Genomic DNA, 19,995 nt, shown 5'->3' with positions numbered 1-19,995 from the left:
ATGTTGCCATACCGGAGTTAGACAGTATTGTTGAAACGCACATCTGAGTTAAAGACCCCAGCCACGCCAGTCAGACTGTTCTCTCTACTACCGCAAGGCAAGCGGTACCGGAGTCGCAAAGTCTAGGACAAAAAGGCTTCTCAACAGTTTTTATCCCCAAGCCATAAGACTCCTGAACAGGTAACCAAATGGTTACCCGGACTATTTGCATTGTGTACCCCCCACCACTGCTCTTTTACGCTGCTGCAACTCCATTTATCATATATGCATAGTCACTAACTATACATTCATGTACATACTACCTAAAATGGCCCGACCAACCAGTGCTCCCGCACATTGGCTAACCGGGCTATCTGCATTGTTTCCCACCACCCGCCAACCCCTCTTTTTACACTTCTGCTACTCTCTGTTCATCATACATGCAGTCACTTTAACGATACCTACATGTACATACAACCTCAATAAGCCTGACTAACAGGTGTCTGTATATAGCCTTGCTACTCTTTTTTCAAATGTATTTTTTCTGTTGTTTTAGTTCTTTACTTTACCTACACACCTTTTCCCCCCCCGCACCATTGGTTAGAGCCTGCAAGTAAGCATTTCACAGGTTGTATTCGGCGCACATGACAAATAAACTTGGATTTACTTGCTACGGGCGTCACTGCTATTAGCTTCACGACTGACATTTGGACCAGCGATGTCAGCCCCATGAGCATGCTGAGTCTGACAGCACAGTGGGTCTACTAGGATTTCATACTGGGGAAAGCCGTATTGCATGCTCAAGAATGTTGGACAAAATGGTAAAAATGGAAACCGTGACAGTGCGCAACGAGGAAGAGGCCACAGAGAGCTGAAACTTCACTGCTTGACGAAATCCTGGTTGAGACTGAACAACGAAACAGCTAAGCAAGTAAGTGAAAGAAATAGGTTTGATTATGTTTTACTGGTAATGGGGACATACGTAAATCCCAACAAATTAACTTTTTGGTTAGTCAGTGTGTGTGTCCACTATTTAACTGTACTAGAATGCTTAAAAAGGCTGCAATTTTTTTTCTTATAAAATCGGTATCGGGTTTTTTGGCAAGGAAAATATCGGCTTGGACAGTATCCAGATTGGCACAAAATCGGTATGACATAACGGGATATGCGGTAATAAGGGGCACTGACCACAACGGCCACTGTTTTCAAACCCCACTGATGCTCTGTAATCCGAAGGTTAGCAATGCTAACAAATCCCATAGAGAATGCTAATTAAATGCTAACTAGTGCGTTGGGCTGGAGGCGAAATAAACACCTATTTAGACGAGGTGCTGGCTAGTGGAGTATAACACTTGAAAAAGAAAAAGGAGAGCCGCACACTCTAGAAGCTCAGATGCAATAATTGAGCTCCTAGAGTGCGGTTCTCCTTTTCTTTAACTAGTGCATTGTGAACATTTTGTACAGTTTGTGGCCTAAACTATATAAGTAACACACAAAAAATGATACTCACAGTTTGCTGTACGCACAAAACAAATATTAACCAGCAATGCTCTTGATCCAGGAGAGGATTATGTGCTGTTACCAAGCAAATGCTCGATTTTGATAGAAGCTTACCACCTAGCTACTAAATTAGCCTACCAAATGCACAACTTCTGAGCATTTAGTACATTTTAGACAGTTGATAGTGAAGGTATCTAGCTGGCAAACATTTAGTTGTGAATTCCATACTGTAATTAGATCACCTGGCGCATGATGCACAACAGTGAATGACTCACAAGGTCCCGGTCTCTCGTCGTTGTGTGCGTGTAAACAAAAACCACGTGACTGTGGACCACCGTAAAATTCAATGTGACAGATGAAATGAAGAAATGAACTTTATTTCCAAACTTATTGCACATGTTGACTACAGGTACTTAAAAAGTAGTTACAAATATTAAAATGTATTAAAACTTCAGAAATAGTTTCAACGGTATTGAAAAAGCATTGCGGCTTTATCGAAATACCCCGGTAAACCACCCAAGCCTACTCATTATACATTACATCCCATCCCCCAAAATTGGACTATAAACTGTGCCTTCCTGTGTTATACTTATGATAAAATGTTTATTATATTCTTTAATTTAAGTACGTATTCTTATCGTTTATTGTGGTTGCATTGTCGAGAAGGAACCTGCAAGTAAGCATTTTGTTGGACAATGTATAAGTACCCCGTGTATACGACCAATAAAACTTGAAACGCTGCTGCATCCTCGAGTTGCATGTTCTTTTAAGATGAATTACCATCATCTGAATAGGATTTCTGTCATCCTGAAGAAAAGTGCCGGGGGGGGGGTACTCGTCTGACAGTAGTAAAACTAACGGGCCTCTGGCTCTCAGACCTGGGCATTGTGCCATTGGCAGCCTGTCAAGACAGCAGAAGCACAGCGTGGTCCCAGATTTGTACATATAATCTCTCCGGAGTGTGTGATTATGGTTTCACTGTGCCGCTCGCCACAGCTCTACTCTGGGGTCCCTAGCAAGCTTCAACTAGGGCCCAAGCCTCTGGTCAAAAGTAGTGCACTATAAGGAAGAGTGCCATTTGGGATGAAGCCATAGTTAGTCCCCTCCAGGATTCCACGATTGATCAACAATTCCCTGCATATACACTAAGTACACCTGCTCTTTCCATGAGACTTATTAATTCCACTTCAAAAATCAGTGTAGTTAAAAGGGGAGACCAGTTTTTAATCCTTGAGACAATAGACATGGATTGTGTCTTTTCAATGATGGTGAAAGTCACACGTAAGTGTCAAGTGTAGACAACCAGAGGGTGAATGGGCAAGACAAAAGATTTAACTGCCTTTGAAACGGTGTATGGAAGTAGGTGACCGGCACACCGGTTTGTGTCAAGAACTGCAACGCTGCTGGGTTTTCACACTCAACAGTTTCCAGTGTGTATCAAGAATGGTCCACCACCCAAAGGATATCCAGCTAACATGACAACTGTGGGAAGCATTGGAGTCAACATGGGCCAGCATCGCTGTGGAACGCTTTCGACAGCTAGTAGATGCCATGCCCTGACGAATTTAAGCTTTTTTGAAGGGGAAAAAGGGGCAGGGTGCAACTCAATATTAGGAAGGCGTTCCTAATGTTTGGTATACTCAGTGTAGAGTGTTGAGGTGGTGTTTACCGTGTCCAGAAGATACTTCATCATTCATTTTCTGTATTCAGGGTTCACTCAAACATCATTTTAAGCTTTGTTTTACTGACAGTTGTAGCTGATTTTGGGATTGTATATCAATTTGCACTCAAATATAAGCATTCTGATTTATTTGTTTCAGTCTCTGAATTGTTTAATCAAACTTTGCTGCAGTCAAGTCTCCTAAATTAGCCTAGTCCAAGCTTGTTTGACAACTTTGCTAGCGCTAGTTAGAAATACTACAACCTCAACTTCAAAACTCCTTTGCTAGTTCTACAATTATGTAACTCAGAAATTCACTGGAAAGAAACTTAATTATTTGTTTTATAATTCTGTTGAATGGTAATGACTGGTTTGAGATATGTCGGAAGACTACGGCGGCAAAGGATATCATGGATGTTAGCTGGATGTTTTTGACTTGGAACTGTGACACCGGGCTCTCCCCGCTTGGCCTGATGTGATATGTAGTGATTTTGCCAAGATAGATATATATATAGTCTTGTACCCTTAACGTTTTAAAACTTAATGTTGTATTTGTTGATTAAAATCAGACTTTAATAATATAATGAGTAATCCAGGAATGTCATGGGTTAATTGACACAAGAAAACAGCAACTCTACAGAGCATGACTACAATGAATGGCTAAATACACAGTGTACAGCAGAGCTCCTACTCCTCACCACACTGTTACGAGGGCTTGCAAATTTGACCAATCACCACAGTATCTCCTCTTAAATCAACCAAATCATTATAATAATACCGATAACCTTCCATGACAATCACAGCCCTAGTTGTATATGCCAAATAAAGTGAGCTTCTCTCTAGGCTTGGGCAGTATACGGGTATTTGGAAAAAGCCACGGGACAGTTTAAGTTAAATACCTGCAGTCAACTTGTGCAATACGTTAGCATTCATTGTGACGCTTACTGTGGTTCCCCAGAACAGGTGAGCCAGTCATGTGTTTGTAATTAGCACAACAGGAGAAAGCGAGCTGGTGAGTCTGTAAGTGTTCTTTATCTATCAGCGAGTGTCTGTTATGCGGCTCACATGAGGTGATGAAGTCACACCTGTATGCAATTCACTACTAAATGTTTGCCATCTGATATCTTATGACTTTCTGCCAGAAGTCAAAGAGCTCTGGATGAGTTCTGTACAGTTGCCATTTTTTCCCCCTGTGCTTCCTAGAGTTTTTTCCCTTCTCTGTTCTTCTCCCATCTGCTCCGTGTACACACGATGCTCTTCCTTCACAAATGCATGCGTCACAACTTTGTTTATTTGCACAATTTCCCTTGTAAAATGTCCACTCACCGAAAATAACATTCAGTAGCTACTAGCTATGCTTATATAACTTTATGAGCATGATTTAGCTGTCTACTCCTGCATTTTTGTGACCCTTGTGTGCCATGCTGGTAATACCATAAATCACAGGATGAGAAGGACGATATGAAAATCTAGATTCCGCCCAAACCTACTTCTCTCTAGTTGCAAAGGGTTGGCGGTAGCGTAGGTGAAGAGGAACAGAACCCTTCCCATACAAAGCAACGAACACCATCTCTGCTGCCCAACCCAGAATATTAGTAAATCCTACATGGACAGAGTCACCTGCAGGTTTGCCTTGGCTGCAGCACACAGAGGCTAAATCGATGCCTTAAGTCCACACTACAGAAACCTTTGGCTACATCCCGATTCTCCACCCTTCTACCAAAGACTGCAATTGCACACTCAGTCATGATATCTTCCTCCAGCCAATTGGTACTACATTAAATACATGACTGGGAGTGTAGACTTTGGGAAAAGTGTGGAGAATCGTGATGCAACCTTACTCTTCCCAAGGGCTGAGAATAGTGCACTTCCCAGCAAGTTTGTTCCTACATTACAATAGATATGTGGTTTGCATAGAAATCAATAGACTGTTAGCATTCTCCAAGGCTTGCTGAGAAAATTGTTGACAACCAATTACATTTTCAGTACTCTGGAATCGGCTCCAAAGGCCAGCTCCAATATAGGCTATGCAGCTTCTAGATACTTCAGTATTTCCATTGCATTCATCCAAAGCCTTGAAGGGGGGGGGGGTACACTTGCTGCCAAACATAAGGACATGACCGAAACGTCGGCGACTACTAAGCTTTTTTTTTTACCTTCAGTTTTGGGCTGGATTTGTCAATGCGTCATTCATATATGCATAATCTTTGATCAGAATTACTGTTTTACCTCCACCACAAAATCCCTAGTTCGAAAGCAACCATTTTTCTGGAAGCTGTGCTGCACCATGTTCCCCCATGTGTGCCAAGTCTCCTAACAATTGGAGTTCAACCAATGAGCTTCAGCCCCTGGCCATATGAGTGACAGCTAGCAAGATGCACCCACCACAGCAGAGCGAGAGCAATGATGTGGTGCACATATTTTACATAGTAGGTAGCCTAGCGGTTAAGTGTGTTGGGCCAGTAACCCAAAAATCTGCCGTTTTGCCCTTGGGCAAGGCAGTTAACCCTCAACAACAACTACTCCCTGGGAGCTGATGACATGGATGACGATTGAGGCAACCCCCACAACTCTGACTCAGAGGGGTTGCGTTAGATGCAGAAGACACATTTAAGTTGAATGCGTTCAGTTGTGTAACTGGCTAGGTATCCCCCTTTCCACCTAGCATTCCATTTTCAGGGACCACTTTTGGCTTGTGAGCACTACTTTAAAATCTACTGGCTAAAAAGTACCAGGGAATACATTTTATCAAAACACTCCCTTTGTATAGGCTACTTCCCTAGCGATGGCAATGGGCTAGCAGAGGATAAACTGACTGAACCATCCGTCTCTCCCTCCTCCAGACCACAACAGTCTATCTAGAAATAGGCGATCCCTTAAAATGTGTATCGATTGCTGTCAGGTCTGCTCTGGGGGCCCACGGCTGCTCCTCTTGTCCTTCTGCCTACCAGGCAGCTACAGTTCCAGCCGTTGTAAATGTCACTTAACATGGCCTGCCACAGGGGGCAAGGACTGAATGACAGGGCCACGGAGAATCAGAACATCTAGGGAGTAGAATTCATAACTTGACTACTGTTAGACTCTGGAGGAGTACAAAAAAAATGGGCCCTGGTGAAAAGTAGTGCACTGTATAGGGTGAGATTTGGGATACACACAGAGCATGCCTGGAGAGAAGAACTGGTTATGTAACTCCACTACTGTGAGACTAAGAAGTGGTCTACACAGCTACTTCTATAAATTGTTTCCTGAAACCATCTGGGGACATATATAATGCACGCCTCAGGGTAGGAGTGCTGATCTAGCGGCAGGTCCCTTTCAGTCCAAGTAATCTTATTCATTGTGATCTACAAGGAAAAACTAATCCCAAATCAGCCTTTCTACCCCTGAGACTCTTGATAAATACAGCCCCTGTGCTAATCTCACCAAGGCTCAACACCTCTGAGGGGAAGATGATATGTCGCTGAATCCCAAAGTGCAGCCATTTCCCCTATATAGTGTAGTACTTCTGACCAGAGCCCTATGGGCCTTGGCCAAAAGAAGTGCACTACATAGGGAGTAAGTTGCTATTTGTGGCAAAAACCATCTGGCTCTCTCAAAGGATAACAGGTCATAGATAGTCACGCATTTGTGGTGAAACCATTTATCACCTGATTTCAGATGTATCACAGCAGAGATTTGGGTCAGGTAGGCTAGCCCATCACGCAACACATTACAGGTGAATGCGGTCACAGCAGTGAGAAACTGGTCGACTGCCAACGTGTGTGTTCAAGGAAAACTGGCACTCAGACAAAACATATCCCTCCAATTCCCTCTGCATCATGTCTCAGACATCGACCCAGTGACAGTGAGTTCACCCAACAAACACTGGCTGTGTGGACTGACACAGTTAACCGTTATAAAAAGTTGAGCAGCCAGGTTAGGCACACGCATAGCGCAAGCTAGAGCGTCGATTCCCCCACCAAAACATCCATTAAAAACTACTTTGTGACATAAGGTGGATACCATGCTTATCTCATTTCCCATGCCAGTCACTGAGAAGCTGTCTGTTGCCAGACAGCTCCCCTTTGACAGGGTGCTCAGAATACTGCATAAATAAACAGACCACTCCGATTGTTATGTGCCTCTATTATGCAACACAGTACATAAGAATGGAGTGGAGGCTTCTTTGTGAAAAGGCCCACTGCTGGGACTCCTGCTGTGAGCCTCAGAGCTCAGATACATTGTGTCATAGAGGAATGTCAAGAAGACATGTCCTGGCCTAGCCATAAATAAATCAACACATTCAAATCGAAATGTGCAATTAAAGTAGTCCTCCAGCAATAAAATTAAAACATGTTTTAAATAAAACTTCAGTTGAAGTGCGATATCCCAAGTATAAATACAGTAAAGTACACAAAGGGTGAAATAAAAAGGGTATTTTAGACAACTGGTCTGCAGGGAGTGGGAGCATCTTACCTTAGAGAAAACAGTGTAGGTAGGCAATCACTAGAAACAGGTTTCAACTGAAGCATGGCATGTATAAAATATGGAAACAATATTTATTTTTTTAACTAATAAAACTACAAAGCTGGCTATACAAGTTAGTGCACTGAAATGTAAACACAGACCGGTCCAAGAGACATGACAGCGGATAACCAAAAACAGAAGCTACATGTCATATTGACAGGTACAAACGTCCACATCATAACAAGGCCACGTGCCTAGCCTAGCCTTGAATCCTTGAGCGTGAAGCCAAATATGAACCTAGAGGTGCCCAGCAAAATACAAATTGTATATCGCCAACCATATGCTTATTGAAAGTAAAGCAAAACAGTGCAGCCATGAGTGATTACTCTCATGCATTCGTTGGCGCGCTAATTTATAATAATTCAACAGATCACACCGTGAGTCAATGCATAGGCTATTTGGAGAGCACACTTATGGTTGAAACTAAAAAGACAGACGATCCACGCAAGGCACACAAAGTTTTCATCCCCCCCCACCCCAGTATCGCCATCATCCCACAGGCACAGTTTGAGGACATATACAATTTCCGATATTTAGCTCCCCCTTGCACCGGTCCTTTGCCATTACGCCAGCACAAGGCCCATCCCAAAGACAGACAACAAAATGTCGGATTGACGGGAGTCACGTGATTCCTTTGTACTTTGAAAATCATCTCAAGTGAAAACAACCAGCTAAAACCAGAATATAGTATAATATATAGAACTAATAACTCGTAGTGATTTGTAAAGTGTATTAGTGTATTATTAGCATGGTATCTACATCACTTTTTCGTCGTCTTATTGAAAATACAATTGGCAGCCATTTTGTGCAAACTTGCGCAGAAAAAAAGAGTAACACCTCTCAGAATATAAAAATAAGTTAACGTGTTTCTTCTCAAAATGTTGAACTATAAAACATACCGATTCCTCTTCTTTTTCCATCCCCGTCGGCATCTGCGGCACTGCCCGGTTAATAGATGCATATTCGTGCAGGTCTGGTAAATCCTCACATCGGAAGACGGGTAGTGGCTTGGACGCGTCCAGCGCCCGTGCCCGAAACGACAATTTACTCATTTTTTATAATTCGAGATGCAACATAAATCTATCCGATCTCCTAAAATTCACAACGGTCTCTTGTTGCGCTTTCATGGATGACTGTTGTTTTTCAGAAATCTACGGTTCGACTGGTTGAAAGCTATATTTAGGGCGTCGAACGGAGCCGGGAAGGCCCGGATCTTGGTCGCTCTCTTTCGGTCTATTTTTTCCAGAGGCTTCGCTGTCTATCGGTGGTTGAGTACGCCATGGCCAACATGGCGGACATTAAAAACTCTTTATAACGCTCCGTTCGCACAGAGCAGCCCAACCCACCGATCATCGAACAGCCATTCCCACACGGTTCCGAGCGCGTGCGCGACGGTGGGGGTGGGGCGAAGCGCCCCCACAGTAAACAAGTAAACAATTTGGAGAACTAGTTTGATTCAGGTTACATATGGGATTGCAATAACAAAGGGGCATTAACACTACAGAATATTTCGCTGCATGTCCCTAATTGATTGCAAACTAAATAGCCTACATTTGCCAATTCATCATCAGTGACTAAATAATTCTGAATTGTCACAGTAACATTATATTTATTTCAACCTTTATTTAACCAGGGAGGCCAGTTAAGAACAAGTTCTCATTTACAACTGCAACCTGGCCAAGATAATGCAAAGCGACAAAAACAACAAAGTTACACATGGGATAAACAAACTCACAGTCAATAACACAATAGAAAAATATATATACAGTGTGTGCAAATAAGGTAAGAGTGTACCTGGTGTATTATCATGCACATTTTTCTCCTGCTTCTGTTTTACGTGTGATTTGTACATTTAGAGGGGGTTTGCTGTATCTTGCTGATGCAGTGATAACACACCTAGATCCTATATAAAATGTCAAATAAAACCTTTGAGATGAAGCACGAACAACAAGTTTTTTTTAAATAACTATATTATAAATGTAAAATAAACCATCACTAAATAGTGATCATTCACTAAATAGTGACTAAATTACCAGTAAGGTAAAAACTGAAAAGCTTCCAAAAGTATTTTCAAAGTTAAAAAATGTCACCTTCTTGTGATAAATCGTATAACAGTGGCCCTCTCCAACAGAACTCTGTGGGTCCTCTGTATCCCACAGTAATTTTAATATTTGGAAAAATTAAGAATCTCAAAATAAAGGGTTCTGGTACCTTGAATAAGTAAGCCTTTCCAAGCCAGAGGCTCCTGCCCTATGGACCAATCTCCAGTTTCTTTAATGTAAGCCCAATATTGGACTAAAAGGAGCCTAACCTTACTCCTTAGTCCAAGGACCTTACATGTTCTGTTTGGCTCTAGAAGCCAAAACAGCCAATACTCCCATCTAACGTGAATCAATTCTTAATAACGGTATCACTCTAGAAACATAAATCCCTCTTTCATATTTCAAAATAACTTCAAATGTAAAACACATACTTACTGTACACTGTTTTAACTCAGTTGCAGCCGACAGTATTTTACAATGACAACACGTTTATGGCATCCGTCTTCCGTTTACACACTGGTCTTCGGAGGCACAGACAGCTAATTATCCCTAGTCCACTGACTTCTGTCTGTTTCCGTAAACAAGTGCTGTAACATGGAAATATGACTGTGTGGGAACCCTAACCCTATAAAAAAAAGGTGTGTATCAGGGCCTCCCGAGTGGCGCAGCAGTCTAAGGCACTGCATCACAGTGCTAGAGGTGTCACTATCACGACCACAATTAGCTCAGCGTCGTCTGGCTTAGGGGAGGGTTTGGCCCGGGTGGGGCTTTACTTGGCTAATCGCGCTCTAGTGACTACTTGTGGCGGGCCGGATGCCGGTGTTGTTAAGAAGCGCGGTTTGGCGGGTCATGTTTCAGGGGACGCCTGACTCGACCTTCGCCTCCAGAGTCCATTGGGGAGCTACAGCAATGAGACAATATCGAAGGGGGAGATTTTTAAAATATATATTATTAAACAGTGTGTATAAATTTAACCTTTTGTTTTGTGAAAGATAAGGTCCTTACGCTTCCAAAACTGTACCGCATGCGTGTTAATGTTCAGACCGAGCGTCACGGCTCTTAACAAAAAACTCCCTTGGACAGAAGATGCCTTCGTCCAAATGACTCGCGTGTAATTTAATGGATCTGAGAGTCATGATCACAGCGTACTGCTGGAAAGTATGCTAGTCTGTCACAGGGCCTTAACCCTATAACTCCTTAATGCTGAATGGCAAGCAGAGGCATCTGGTGCTAAAGCCCATATTATAAAAACATTATCTGGGCTTACCTATAGTAATGGCAGACATCGGGTCTAGCCAGGATCCAAGAGTTGTAGATTCCACCCCGGGTAATCCATTTCAAAAGACAGCATTATTGGGATCTGAATGGGAATAAAAAACACATATGAGTTATAATTTCTTTGAGTGTTGGTAATTATAGGGGTCATCAAATCAAATCAAATTTTATTTGTCACATACACATGGTTAGCAGATGTTAATGCGAGTGTAGCGAAATGCTTGTGCTTCTAGTTCCGACAATGCAGTAATAACCAACAAGTAATCTAACTAACAATTCCAAAACTACTGTCTTATACACAGTGTAAGGGGATAAAGAATATGTACATAAGGATATATGAATGAGTGATGGTACAGAGCAGCATAGGCAAGATACAGTAGATGATATCGAGTACAGTATATACATATGAGATGAGTATGTAAACAAAGTGGCATAGTTAAAGTGGCTAGTGATACATGTATTACATAAGGATGCAGTCGATGATATAGAGTACAGTATATACGTATGCATATGAGATGAATAATGTAGGGTAAGTAACATTATATAAGGTAGCATTGTTTAAAGTGGCTAGTGATATATTTACATCATTTCCTATCAATTCCCATTATTAAAGTGGCTGGAGTTGAGTCAGTGTCATTGTCAGTGTGTTGGCAGCAGCCACTCAATGTTAGTGGTGGCTGTTTAACAGTCTGATGGCCTTGAGATAGAAGCTGTTTTTCAGTCTCTCGGTCCCAGCTTTGATGCACCTGTACTGACCTCGCCTTCTGGATGATAGCGGGGTGAACAGGCAGTGGCTCGGGTGGTTGATGTCCTTGATGATCTTTATGGCCTTCCTGTAACATCGGGTGGTGTAGGTGTCCTGGAGGGCAGGTAGTTTGCCCCCGGTGATGCGTTGTGCAGACCTCACTACCCTCTGGAGAGCCTTACGGTTGAGGGCGGAGCAGTTGCCGTACCAGGCGGTGATACAGCCCGACAGGATGCTCTCGATTGTGCATCTGTAGAAGTTTGGGAGTGCTTTTGGTGACAAGCCGAATTTCTTCAGCCTCCTGAAGAGGCGCTGCTGCGCCTTCTTCACGATGCTGTCTGTGTGAGTGGACCAATTCAGTTTGTCTGTGATGTGTATGCCGAGGAACTTAAAACTTGCTACCCTCTCCACTACTGTTCCATCGATGTGGAGGGGGGTGTTCCCTCTGCTGTTTCCTGAAGTCCACAATAATGTCCTTAGTTTTGTTGACGTTGAGTGTGAGGTTATTTTCCTGACACCACACTCCGAGGGCCCTCACCTCCTCCCTGTAGGCCGTCTCGTCGTTGTTGGTAATCAAGCCTACCACTGTTGTGTCGTCCGCAAACTTGATGATTGAGTTGGTGGACTGGGACATGACGCAATACGAAACATGTCCCAGTCCACGTGATGGAAGCAGTCTTGGAGTGTGGAGTCAGCTTGGTCGGACCAGCGTTGGACAGACCTCAGCGTGGGAGCCTCTTGTTTTAGTTTCTGTCTGTAGGCAGGGATCAACAAAATGGAGTCGTGGTCAGCTTTTCCGAAAGGGGGGCGGGGCAGGGCCTTATATGCGTCGCGGAAGTTAGAGTAACAATGATCCAAGGTCTTTCCACCCCTGGTTGCGCAATCGATATGCAGATAAAATTTAGGGAGTCTTGTTTTCAGATTAGCCTTGTTAAAATCCCCAGCTACAATGAATGCAGCCTCCGGATAAATCGTTTCCAGAGAGTTAAATAAAGTTTGTTCAGAGCCATCGATGTGTCTGCTTGGGGGGGGGATATATACGGCTGTGATTATAATCGAAGAGAATTCTCTTGGTAGATAATGCGGTCTACATTTGATTGTGAGGAATTCTAAATCAGGTGAACAGAAGGATTTGAGTTCCTGGTAGGATGGGACTGGGACAGCGATTCCAATTGCAAAGAGCAACTTAAATCAAAATGTGCCTCAGAGTAGGAGTGCTGATCAAGAATCAGTCCCCCCGTCCATGTCATCTTATTCATCATGATCAAAAAAGGCTAAACTGATCCTGAAATCATCACTCCTTCACCAACATCCTTTAATACAGGCCCAGGGCTAGGAGTACCTTGAGCAAGCCACTCCACAGGTGTATTATGTTAATTACCATCATTCCAAACAACTTGGCATTGGTCATCACAGATTCCTTCAGTCGAATTTCAACTACTAAGGGTGCGTTCGTAAATTCACTCTGGCTATCTACTCCAATTTCAGACGAGTGTGCCAGAGCTCAGAATAACTAAGGAATTTACAAATGCTCAACACCTGTTAAATACAGCGGGTGTCAATAAAATTCTGCAAAAGCGCATAATTAAATTGTCAGCAGCTAAATTAGTCACCAATGCTCTGGATAACAAAAACCAGGAGGCTGCTGAGGGGAGGACAGCTCATAATGGCTGGAATAGTCAATGGAATTGTCAAAGACATGGTTTCCATGTGGTTGATCCCACTCCATTGACTCCATTCCAGCCATGATTGTAAGCGGTCCTCCCCTCAGCAACCTCCACTGATAAAAACAGCCTAACCAGCACTGCTAGGGCGAGATGTTCTCATTTGTGTCTGGAAGTAGCTAGCCAACTAGCTTGGGTGCTTGACTGCTGTTGTGAGGTCAGAACGCTCGGATCAACCCTACTCCTCAGTCTGACCTTCCAGTGTGTGCGCTGAATTTACGAACGCCTAGAGCGCATTCTGGCACGGCAGATTGAATTTACAAACACACCCTAAATCTGAATGTGTGCAGTTCCTTTTTAGATCACTGGTTGTTGGCTGGCAGTGTTTAGCTATCAAATGCATTCCTTGATGGCATTAACGTAAACTAGTTAGCTATAACGTGACATTCAAATTAACGTTAGTGGTTATAAAACGGTATTGCCCAGTTGATACATCAGATTTTAGTATGACACTTTCTGGAAATGACCGTAACGTTAGCTGGCTGACCTTTTTTTCCACACAATATAAAAAAACACTTTGTTTTGCATTTCGCACGTCAGAACGAACAACCTTTGAAAGCCAATGACAAGTTACAACACAATCGCAAGCCAAACAATAGAACACAGTTTTACTTAGCTAGACAAAAACAATGACGTCAGCTAACTAGCTAGCTAACAATGAAGCTGTCTCGCGACTGTAACGTTAGCCAACCACCGATGTCACGTCGATCAGCAAGCCAACTTGCCATTCGATTAAATTGTAATAACTGTAACTGTCTAGCTACCCATCTTGCAAACAAACCGATTTTCACGAGACAGTTTCGATCAGTAAATTGATGAAGTCAAAGATATCAGAAAAACGTACCATTACATTTACTCCAGGATGGGTGATAACATTTCTGATGATCATGAGATTGAATCCCCAAATGGCCAGACGGCATAAGTGAAACGTAGCAAACAGTATCGTCAAAAAATCTCAATGGAGTTGTTAGGAAAATACTATTTAAAAAAAACTGATTTTCGTATCGGAAAGCCTCCGCCGAACTAATCCGTTGTTGAAATCAGGAAATTACAAGGTTAATTTTAAAGAAGATTAGCTAGCTATAAAAACTAGCTGGCTAACGAATAGGAGAAGATAACTGTCTTGTTGGGGGTTAACAACTTTGCCACAAAAGACGCATCCTGATTGGCCGGCGGCTAGCACCAATCACCTGTAGAGCGCGCTGTGTTGATGAGCTCAAATCCCAAAAGGAGAACGTTCCATCTGTTGTAGCTACATAGTATAGTGAACACGAGTCCTCTATCTAGGTGATTACCTTGGGAATGGACTACCTAACGGACACATGAATAATAAACGCATAGAAAAGCTGTCTTTTTCAATTGCAGTGCTGCCTGCTGGTGCCTGACTTCATTCAGGTTCGGATAGGGAGAGGTCAATCTGTACAAAACTTACCTTTCCACATAAATCAGTGAATTTACCTGGGATTTACATTTTATGTGATGGAAAAAATAATAATTCAACCAGGAAGACCCTTTGAGGTCAGACCTCTTTCACAATGTAGACATTTTCCTAACACTTTCAACCAAAACTAATTTAAACTATTGGGCATTCTCCCAACCAACATTGGAGTGCAGGTCCCTCAAACCCATTTAATAGAACGCTGTGCCTCCAACTCCTGGTAGCAATGTTCAGCACCACTGTATCCTGTGGAATGCCCTTGTTCCCCTCCCTGGCTGCAGTGGCAGTGTTGCTGCCACACAACTCAAGCATCCAGTGGTGTAAAAAGTATCCAATTATCACGCTTGAGTAAAAGTAAAGATACCTTACCAGAAAATGACTCAAGTGAAAGTCACCCAGTAAAATACTTGAAACTCTAAAAGTATTCTGTTTTAAATATACTAACAGTTGAAGTTGGAAGTCTACATACACCTTAGCCAAGTACATTTAAACTCAGTTTTTCACAATTCCTGACATTGAATCCTAGTAAAAAAAATCCCTGTCTTAGGATCACCACTTTATTTTAAAAACGTGAAATGTCATAATAATAGTAGAGAGAAGGATTTATTTAAGCTTTTATTTCATCACATTCCCAGTGGGTCAGAAGTTTACATACACTCAATTAGTATTTTGTAGCATTGACTTTAAATTGTTTAACTTGGGTAAAACATTTTGTTTAGCCTTCCACAAGCTTCCCACAATAAGTTGGGTGAATTTTGTGCAATTCCTTCTGACAGAGCTGGTGTAACTGAGTCAGGTTTGTAAGCCTCCTTGCGCGCACACTTTTTCAGTTCTGCCCACAAATATTCTATATGATTGAGGTCAGGGATTTGTGATGGCCACTCCAATACCTTGGCTTTGTTGTCCTTAAGCCGTTTTGCCACAACTTTGGAAGTATGCTTGGGGTCATTGTCCATTTGGAAGACCCATTTCCAACCAAGCATTAACTTCCTGACTGATGACTTGAGATGTTGCTTCAATATATCAACATCATTTTCCTCATGATCTCATTTATTTCGAAGTGTACCAGACCCTCCTGCAGCAATGCACCCCCACAACATGATGCTGCCACCTCCGTGCTTCTTGGTTGGGATGGTGTCCTTCGGCTTGCAAGCCTGCCCCTTTTTCCTCCCAACATAACGATGGTCATTATGGCCAAACAGTTCTATTTTTGTTTCATCAGACCAGAGGTCATTTCTCCAAAAAGTACGATATTTGTCCCCATGTGCAGTTGCAAACCGTAGTCTGGCTTTTTTTATGATGGTTTTGGAGCAGTGGCTTCTTCCTTGCTGAGCGGCCTTTCAGGTTATGTCAATATAGGACTCATTTTACCATGGATATAGATACTTTTGTACCTGTTTCCTACAGCAACTTCACAAGGTCCATTGCTGTTGTTCTGGGATTGATTTGCACTTTTCACACCAAAGTACGTTCATCTCTAGGAGACAGAATGCGTCTCCTTCCTGAGCGGTAGGACGGCTGCATGGTTCCATAGTGTTGTACAGATGAACGTGGTACCTTCAGGTGTTTGGAAATTTCTCCCAAGGATGAACCAGACTTGTGGAGGTCTACCATTTTTTTCTGAGGTCTTGGCAGGTTTCTTTTGATTTTCCCATGATGTCAAGCAAAGAGGCACTGAGTTTGAACGTTGGCCTTGAAATACATCCACAGGTACACCTCCAATTGACTCAAATTATGTCAATTAGCCTATCAGAAGCTTCTAAAGGCATGACATAATTTCTGGATTTTCCAAGCTGTTTAAAGGCACAGTCAACTTAGTGTATGTAAACTTCTGACCCACTGGAATTGTGATACAGTAAATTATATGTGAAATAATCTATCTGTAAACAATTGTTGGAAAACTGACTTGTGTCATGCACAAAGTAGATGTCCTAACCGACTTGCCAAAACTATAGTTTGTTAACAAGAAATTTGTGGAGTGGTTGAAAAACAAGTGTTAATGACTCCAACCTAAGTGCATGTAAACTTCTGTATGCATTATCATACTGAAACATGAGGTGATGGTGGTGGATTAATGGCACGATCTCGTCACAGTATTCTGTGCATTTAAATTGCCATCGATAAAATCCAATTGTGTTTGTTGTCCATAGGTTATGCCTGCCCATACCATAACACCACCACCACCATGGGGCACTCTGTTCACAATGTTGACATCAGCAAACCGCTTGCCCACACAGCGCCATACACACTGTCTGCCATCTGCCTTCTTGTTTTAAGTGTCTTGTTTCAGTTATCGAAATTTTATTCTGAATGGGCTTCTGAAAGGTACAGTTGAAACCGGGATTCCACCGTGAAGAGCACACTTCTCCAATCTGCCAGTGGCCATCGACGGTGAGGATTGCCCCACTGAAGTCAGTTACGATGCTGAACAGCAGTCAGGTCAAGACCCTTGTGAGGACGACAAGCACGCATATGAGCTTCCTTGAGAAGTTTTCTGACCGTTTGTGCAGAAATTATTTGGTTGTGCAAACCCAGTTTCACCAGCTGCCCGGGTGGCTGGTCTCAGACGATCCCGCAGGTGAAGAAGTTGGATGTGGAGGTCCTGGGCTGGCGTGGTTACACGTGGCCTTTTATTGTTCCCAGCACAAGGTTCACCTGTGTAATGATCGTGCTGTTTAATCAGCTTCTTGATATGCCACACCTGTCAGGTGGATGGATTATCTTGGAAAAGGAGAAATGCTCACCAATAGGGATGTAACAAATTTGTGCACATTTCAAAGAAATACGCTTTTTGTGAGTATGGAAAATTTCAGGGATCTTTTATTTCAGCTCATGAAACATGGGACCAACACTTTACACGTAGCATTAATATTTTAGTTCAGTGTAGTTCATCGATCAATAAGAAAGAGTTCCAATCCTCTCTTCCTTTCCCCACTTTGACCACTCCCAGACAATAACAATTCTTGCTTGAGAAATTGCTCTTCGCTAAGAAGCTATTTGTTTGTTTTTGATCATTTTAATTGAAAACAATCACTTAATTGTTACCCAGAAATGATTGGATATTGAGATAAAAACAGCTGCATTGGACCTTTAACTGTAGAAAACATGTGGGTAGCATAAGATGGGCAGTGAGTAGAAAGCTGGATTCCCTGAACATTCCCTGGACATTGTAACCTTGGATACATTCCACTGGATTCTCTCTAACAGTAAGATAAAGCAAGGACACATTAAACAATCATTAACACACACACATGCAGCATGTAGCAATGTTAGGGCAATTTGTATTGGAACTTTATTTAATAAATGAGTTTAGAAATAAAGTATTGCAAAATGTGAATTTGATTAAATAAAAATACCCTTTAAAAACAAAGAGCACGGCGTGTTCTTACAACTGTTTTAAATTTGACAAAGATCTGACTGACGTCATTCCCATAACACTGATGTTTATAACTGAAATGTAATTACAATTATTCAATGGAAGACGAGTTTGATCAAACCATCAAATTAGAAAAGGATTAAGGTGAGAATGATTTGACAGCAAAAAAGAAAGCTGGGGCTTTAGGTCAAGTAAAAAAACATTCAGAACCCCATTCAGAATTACATTTCTGAAACAAAACACTTAAAACGAGAAGGCAGTGAGTTATGTCATATTTGGCATTGCTATTAATGAGGAGTTTAATAGGGACCTGAGTCTTCTTTAAAACAAAAAAATGTAAACCTGAAACCCATAATACCACTACTGTACTTGATGTCATTTCATTTATAAAGATTCACAAATATCGTGACAAACCCCAAAAATGATTAAACTGATTGTTCAGGTTGAAGAAAGTCATTGAAAAGAAACATACCTTTGCTTCCAGACCTTTTCTGTCACTAAAATATGGCTTAGACAGAATCCATTGCCTACAAACTGTACACATAACAATTTATTGCTGTCCCAATGGCCAGCTATCGCTACATATCTTGTCCAATATCGACATCCAATTTCACGCTCAAAACAGAAAGAATGGCTCCACGGTTCTTTTAAAGGCACAACCTCACCTTCAATGACCCTACCAATCTAGTGGCAAAATATCACTTTTAAAGGATTCTCTCAAGTTCCACAAACAAGTTAAAACCCAAGTTTATACATACTGTACAATTCAAACAATGCATAGAAAAAGCAGTTAGTAAAACATACTGAAATAGTGGCTAAATGCCCTGCTATTATTTGGCAACTAAAAAAACAAAAGTGAACATAAAAACACCCCTCCTTCATTGTTCTTTTGCATACAGTGTTGTAATGACAGAGGAAGCTCCATCATTTACCCTCGTATTTTGGATTGAAAACAGTTGTTACGGCACTCTTGTAGATGGGATTCACTCCCTGCAAAAGACAAGTAAAGAGAGAGAGTGAGGCAAATACTATGTCTTTGTCCCAAATGTCCCAATATAATGCTATACCTTTGACCAGAGCCCATAGGGGAATGAACAGGGTGCCATTTGGAATGTAGCCCAAAAAGAGAATAATCAGGTTGGAGCCACTTCACAAATCACAGTTTGGTTCAAATTAAATCCATCCAGAGCAGCCGCTCCATGGTTTGGACAATAATATTTTCAACATTTTGTGAACAAAGCAGTCACATGTCAAATAATATAGCATGTTAATGGCACACACAACATGCAGTGAAATACATGTTAAACCGTAACCCATTTAATAGATGTGGTCGTCCCAATGTGAAAGACCACCGTAGATTTTTTCTTTATGTTTTATTCTAAGTTAATTTCTTAGACAAATGTGTTGTTCAATTTGCCTCAGTACCATAAACCTTAAACTCACTGCTGAAATGAGAAAATGGATCTCTTGCAGCTTTTGTCTTGAAGAAGAGAATGAACATATGAGCTGAAAACGGGTGTGGAAAACCCTCAAGCTCAAAACACTCCAAAGGGAAAGTAAAGTACCTGCAGGAAGAAGGGAAAAGAAAGATGGGCAACACAAAATGACCACGACTTTACTCCCATAGCTTGGGTTCTGGAACTTATTAATAGGGCCCTTGTATATAGGATTCTCTTGCTATGGTCGATAATGAGACAAACAGGGGTTCGAGAAAAGAAAGACAAGAAAGAGCATGAAAAGAAGGTGAAGC

At 41.9% G+C, this 19,995-nt stretch overlaps 2 protein-coding genes across 5 annotated transcripts in view; both read right to left on the bottom strand.

Annotated features, from left to right (window-relative positions):
• The window catches only part of LOC109871725 (enhancer of polycomb homolog 1), a 47,338-nt gene extending 32,758 nt beyond the window's left edge, over positions 1 to 14,580 (bottom strand). Inside the window, exons 1-2 of one of the 2 annotated variants that reach the window (XM_020462697.2) lie at positions 14,276 to 14,580; positions 10,955 to 11,047 (exon numbers count right to left, since the gene is read on the bottom strand). Coding sequence is in view for 1 of the 2 variants with exons in the window: in XM_020462696.2 (XP_020318285.1) it covers positions 8,545 to 8,697 (153 nt within the window). In the remaining variant the exon portion in view is untranslated. Of the gene's footprint in view, positions 1 to 8,544; positions 9,043 to 10,954; positions 11,048 to 14,275 lie in introns of those variants that run through there. The other variant, XM_020462696.2, reaches the window with a different exon arrangement.
• A 3,550-nt stretch (positions 14,581 to 18,130) lies between these two features.
• LOC109871869 (integrin beta-1-like) overlaps positions 18,131 to 19,995 on the bottom strand; it is a 37,537-nt gene continuing 35,672 nt past the window's right edge. For 2 of the 3 annotated variants that reach the window (XM_020462879.2, XM_031806916.1), the window contains exon 15: positions 18,131 to 19,235. In XM_020462879.2, coding sequence (XP_020318468.1) covers positions 19,170 to 19,235 — 66 coding nt within the window. In that variant the 3' untranslated portion in view covers positions 18,131 to 19,169. Of the gene's footprint in view, positions 19,236 to 19,688; positions 19,811 to 19,995 lie in introns of all 3 variants that reach the window. The other variant, XR_004205788.1, reaches the window with a different exon arrangement.

Source organism: Oncorhynchus kisutch, linkage group LG27, assembly GCF_002021735.2.
Source record: "Oncorhynchus kisutch isolate 150728-3 linkage group LG27, Okis_V2, whole genome shotgun sequence".
Lineage (NCBI taxonomy): Eukaryota > Metazoa > Chordata > Actinopteri > Salmoniformes > Salmonidae > Oncorhynchus > Oncorhynchus kisutch.
The sequence above is the reverse complement of the archived record's forward strand: the minus strand, read 5'-3'. Positions and strand labels throughout refer to the sequence as shown.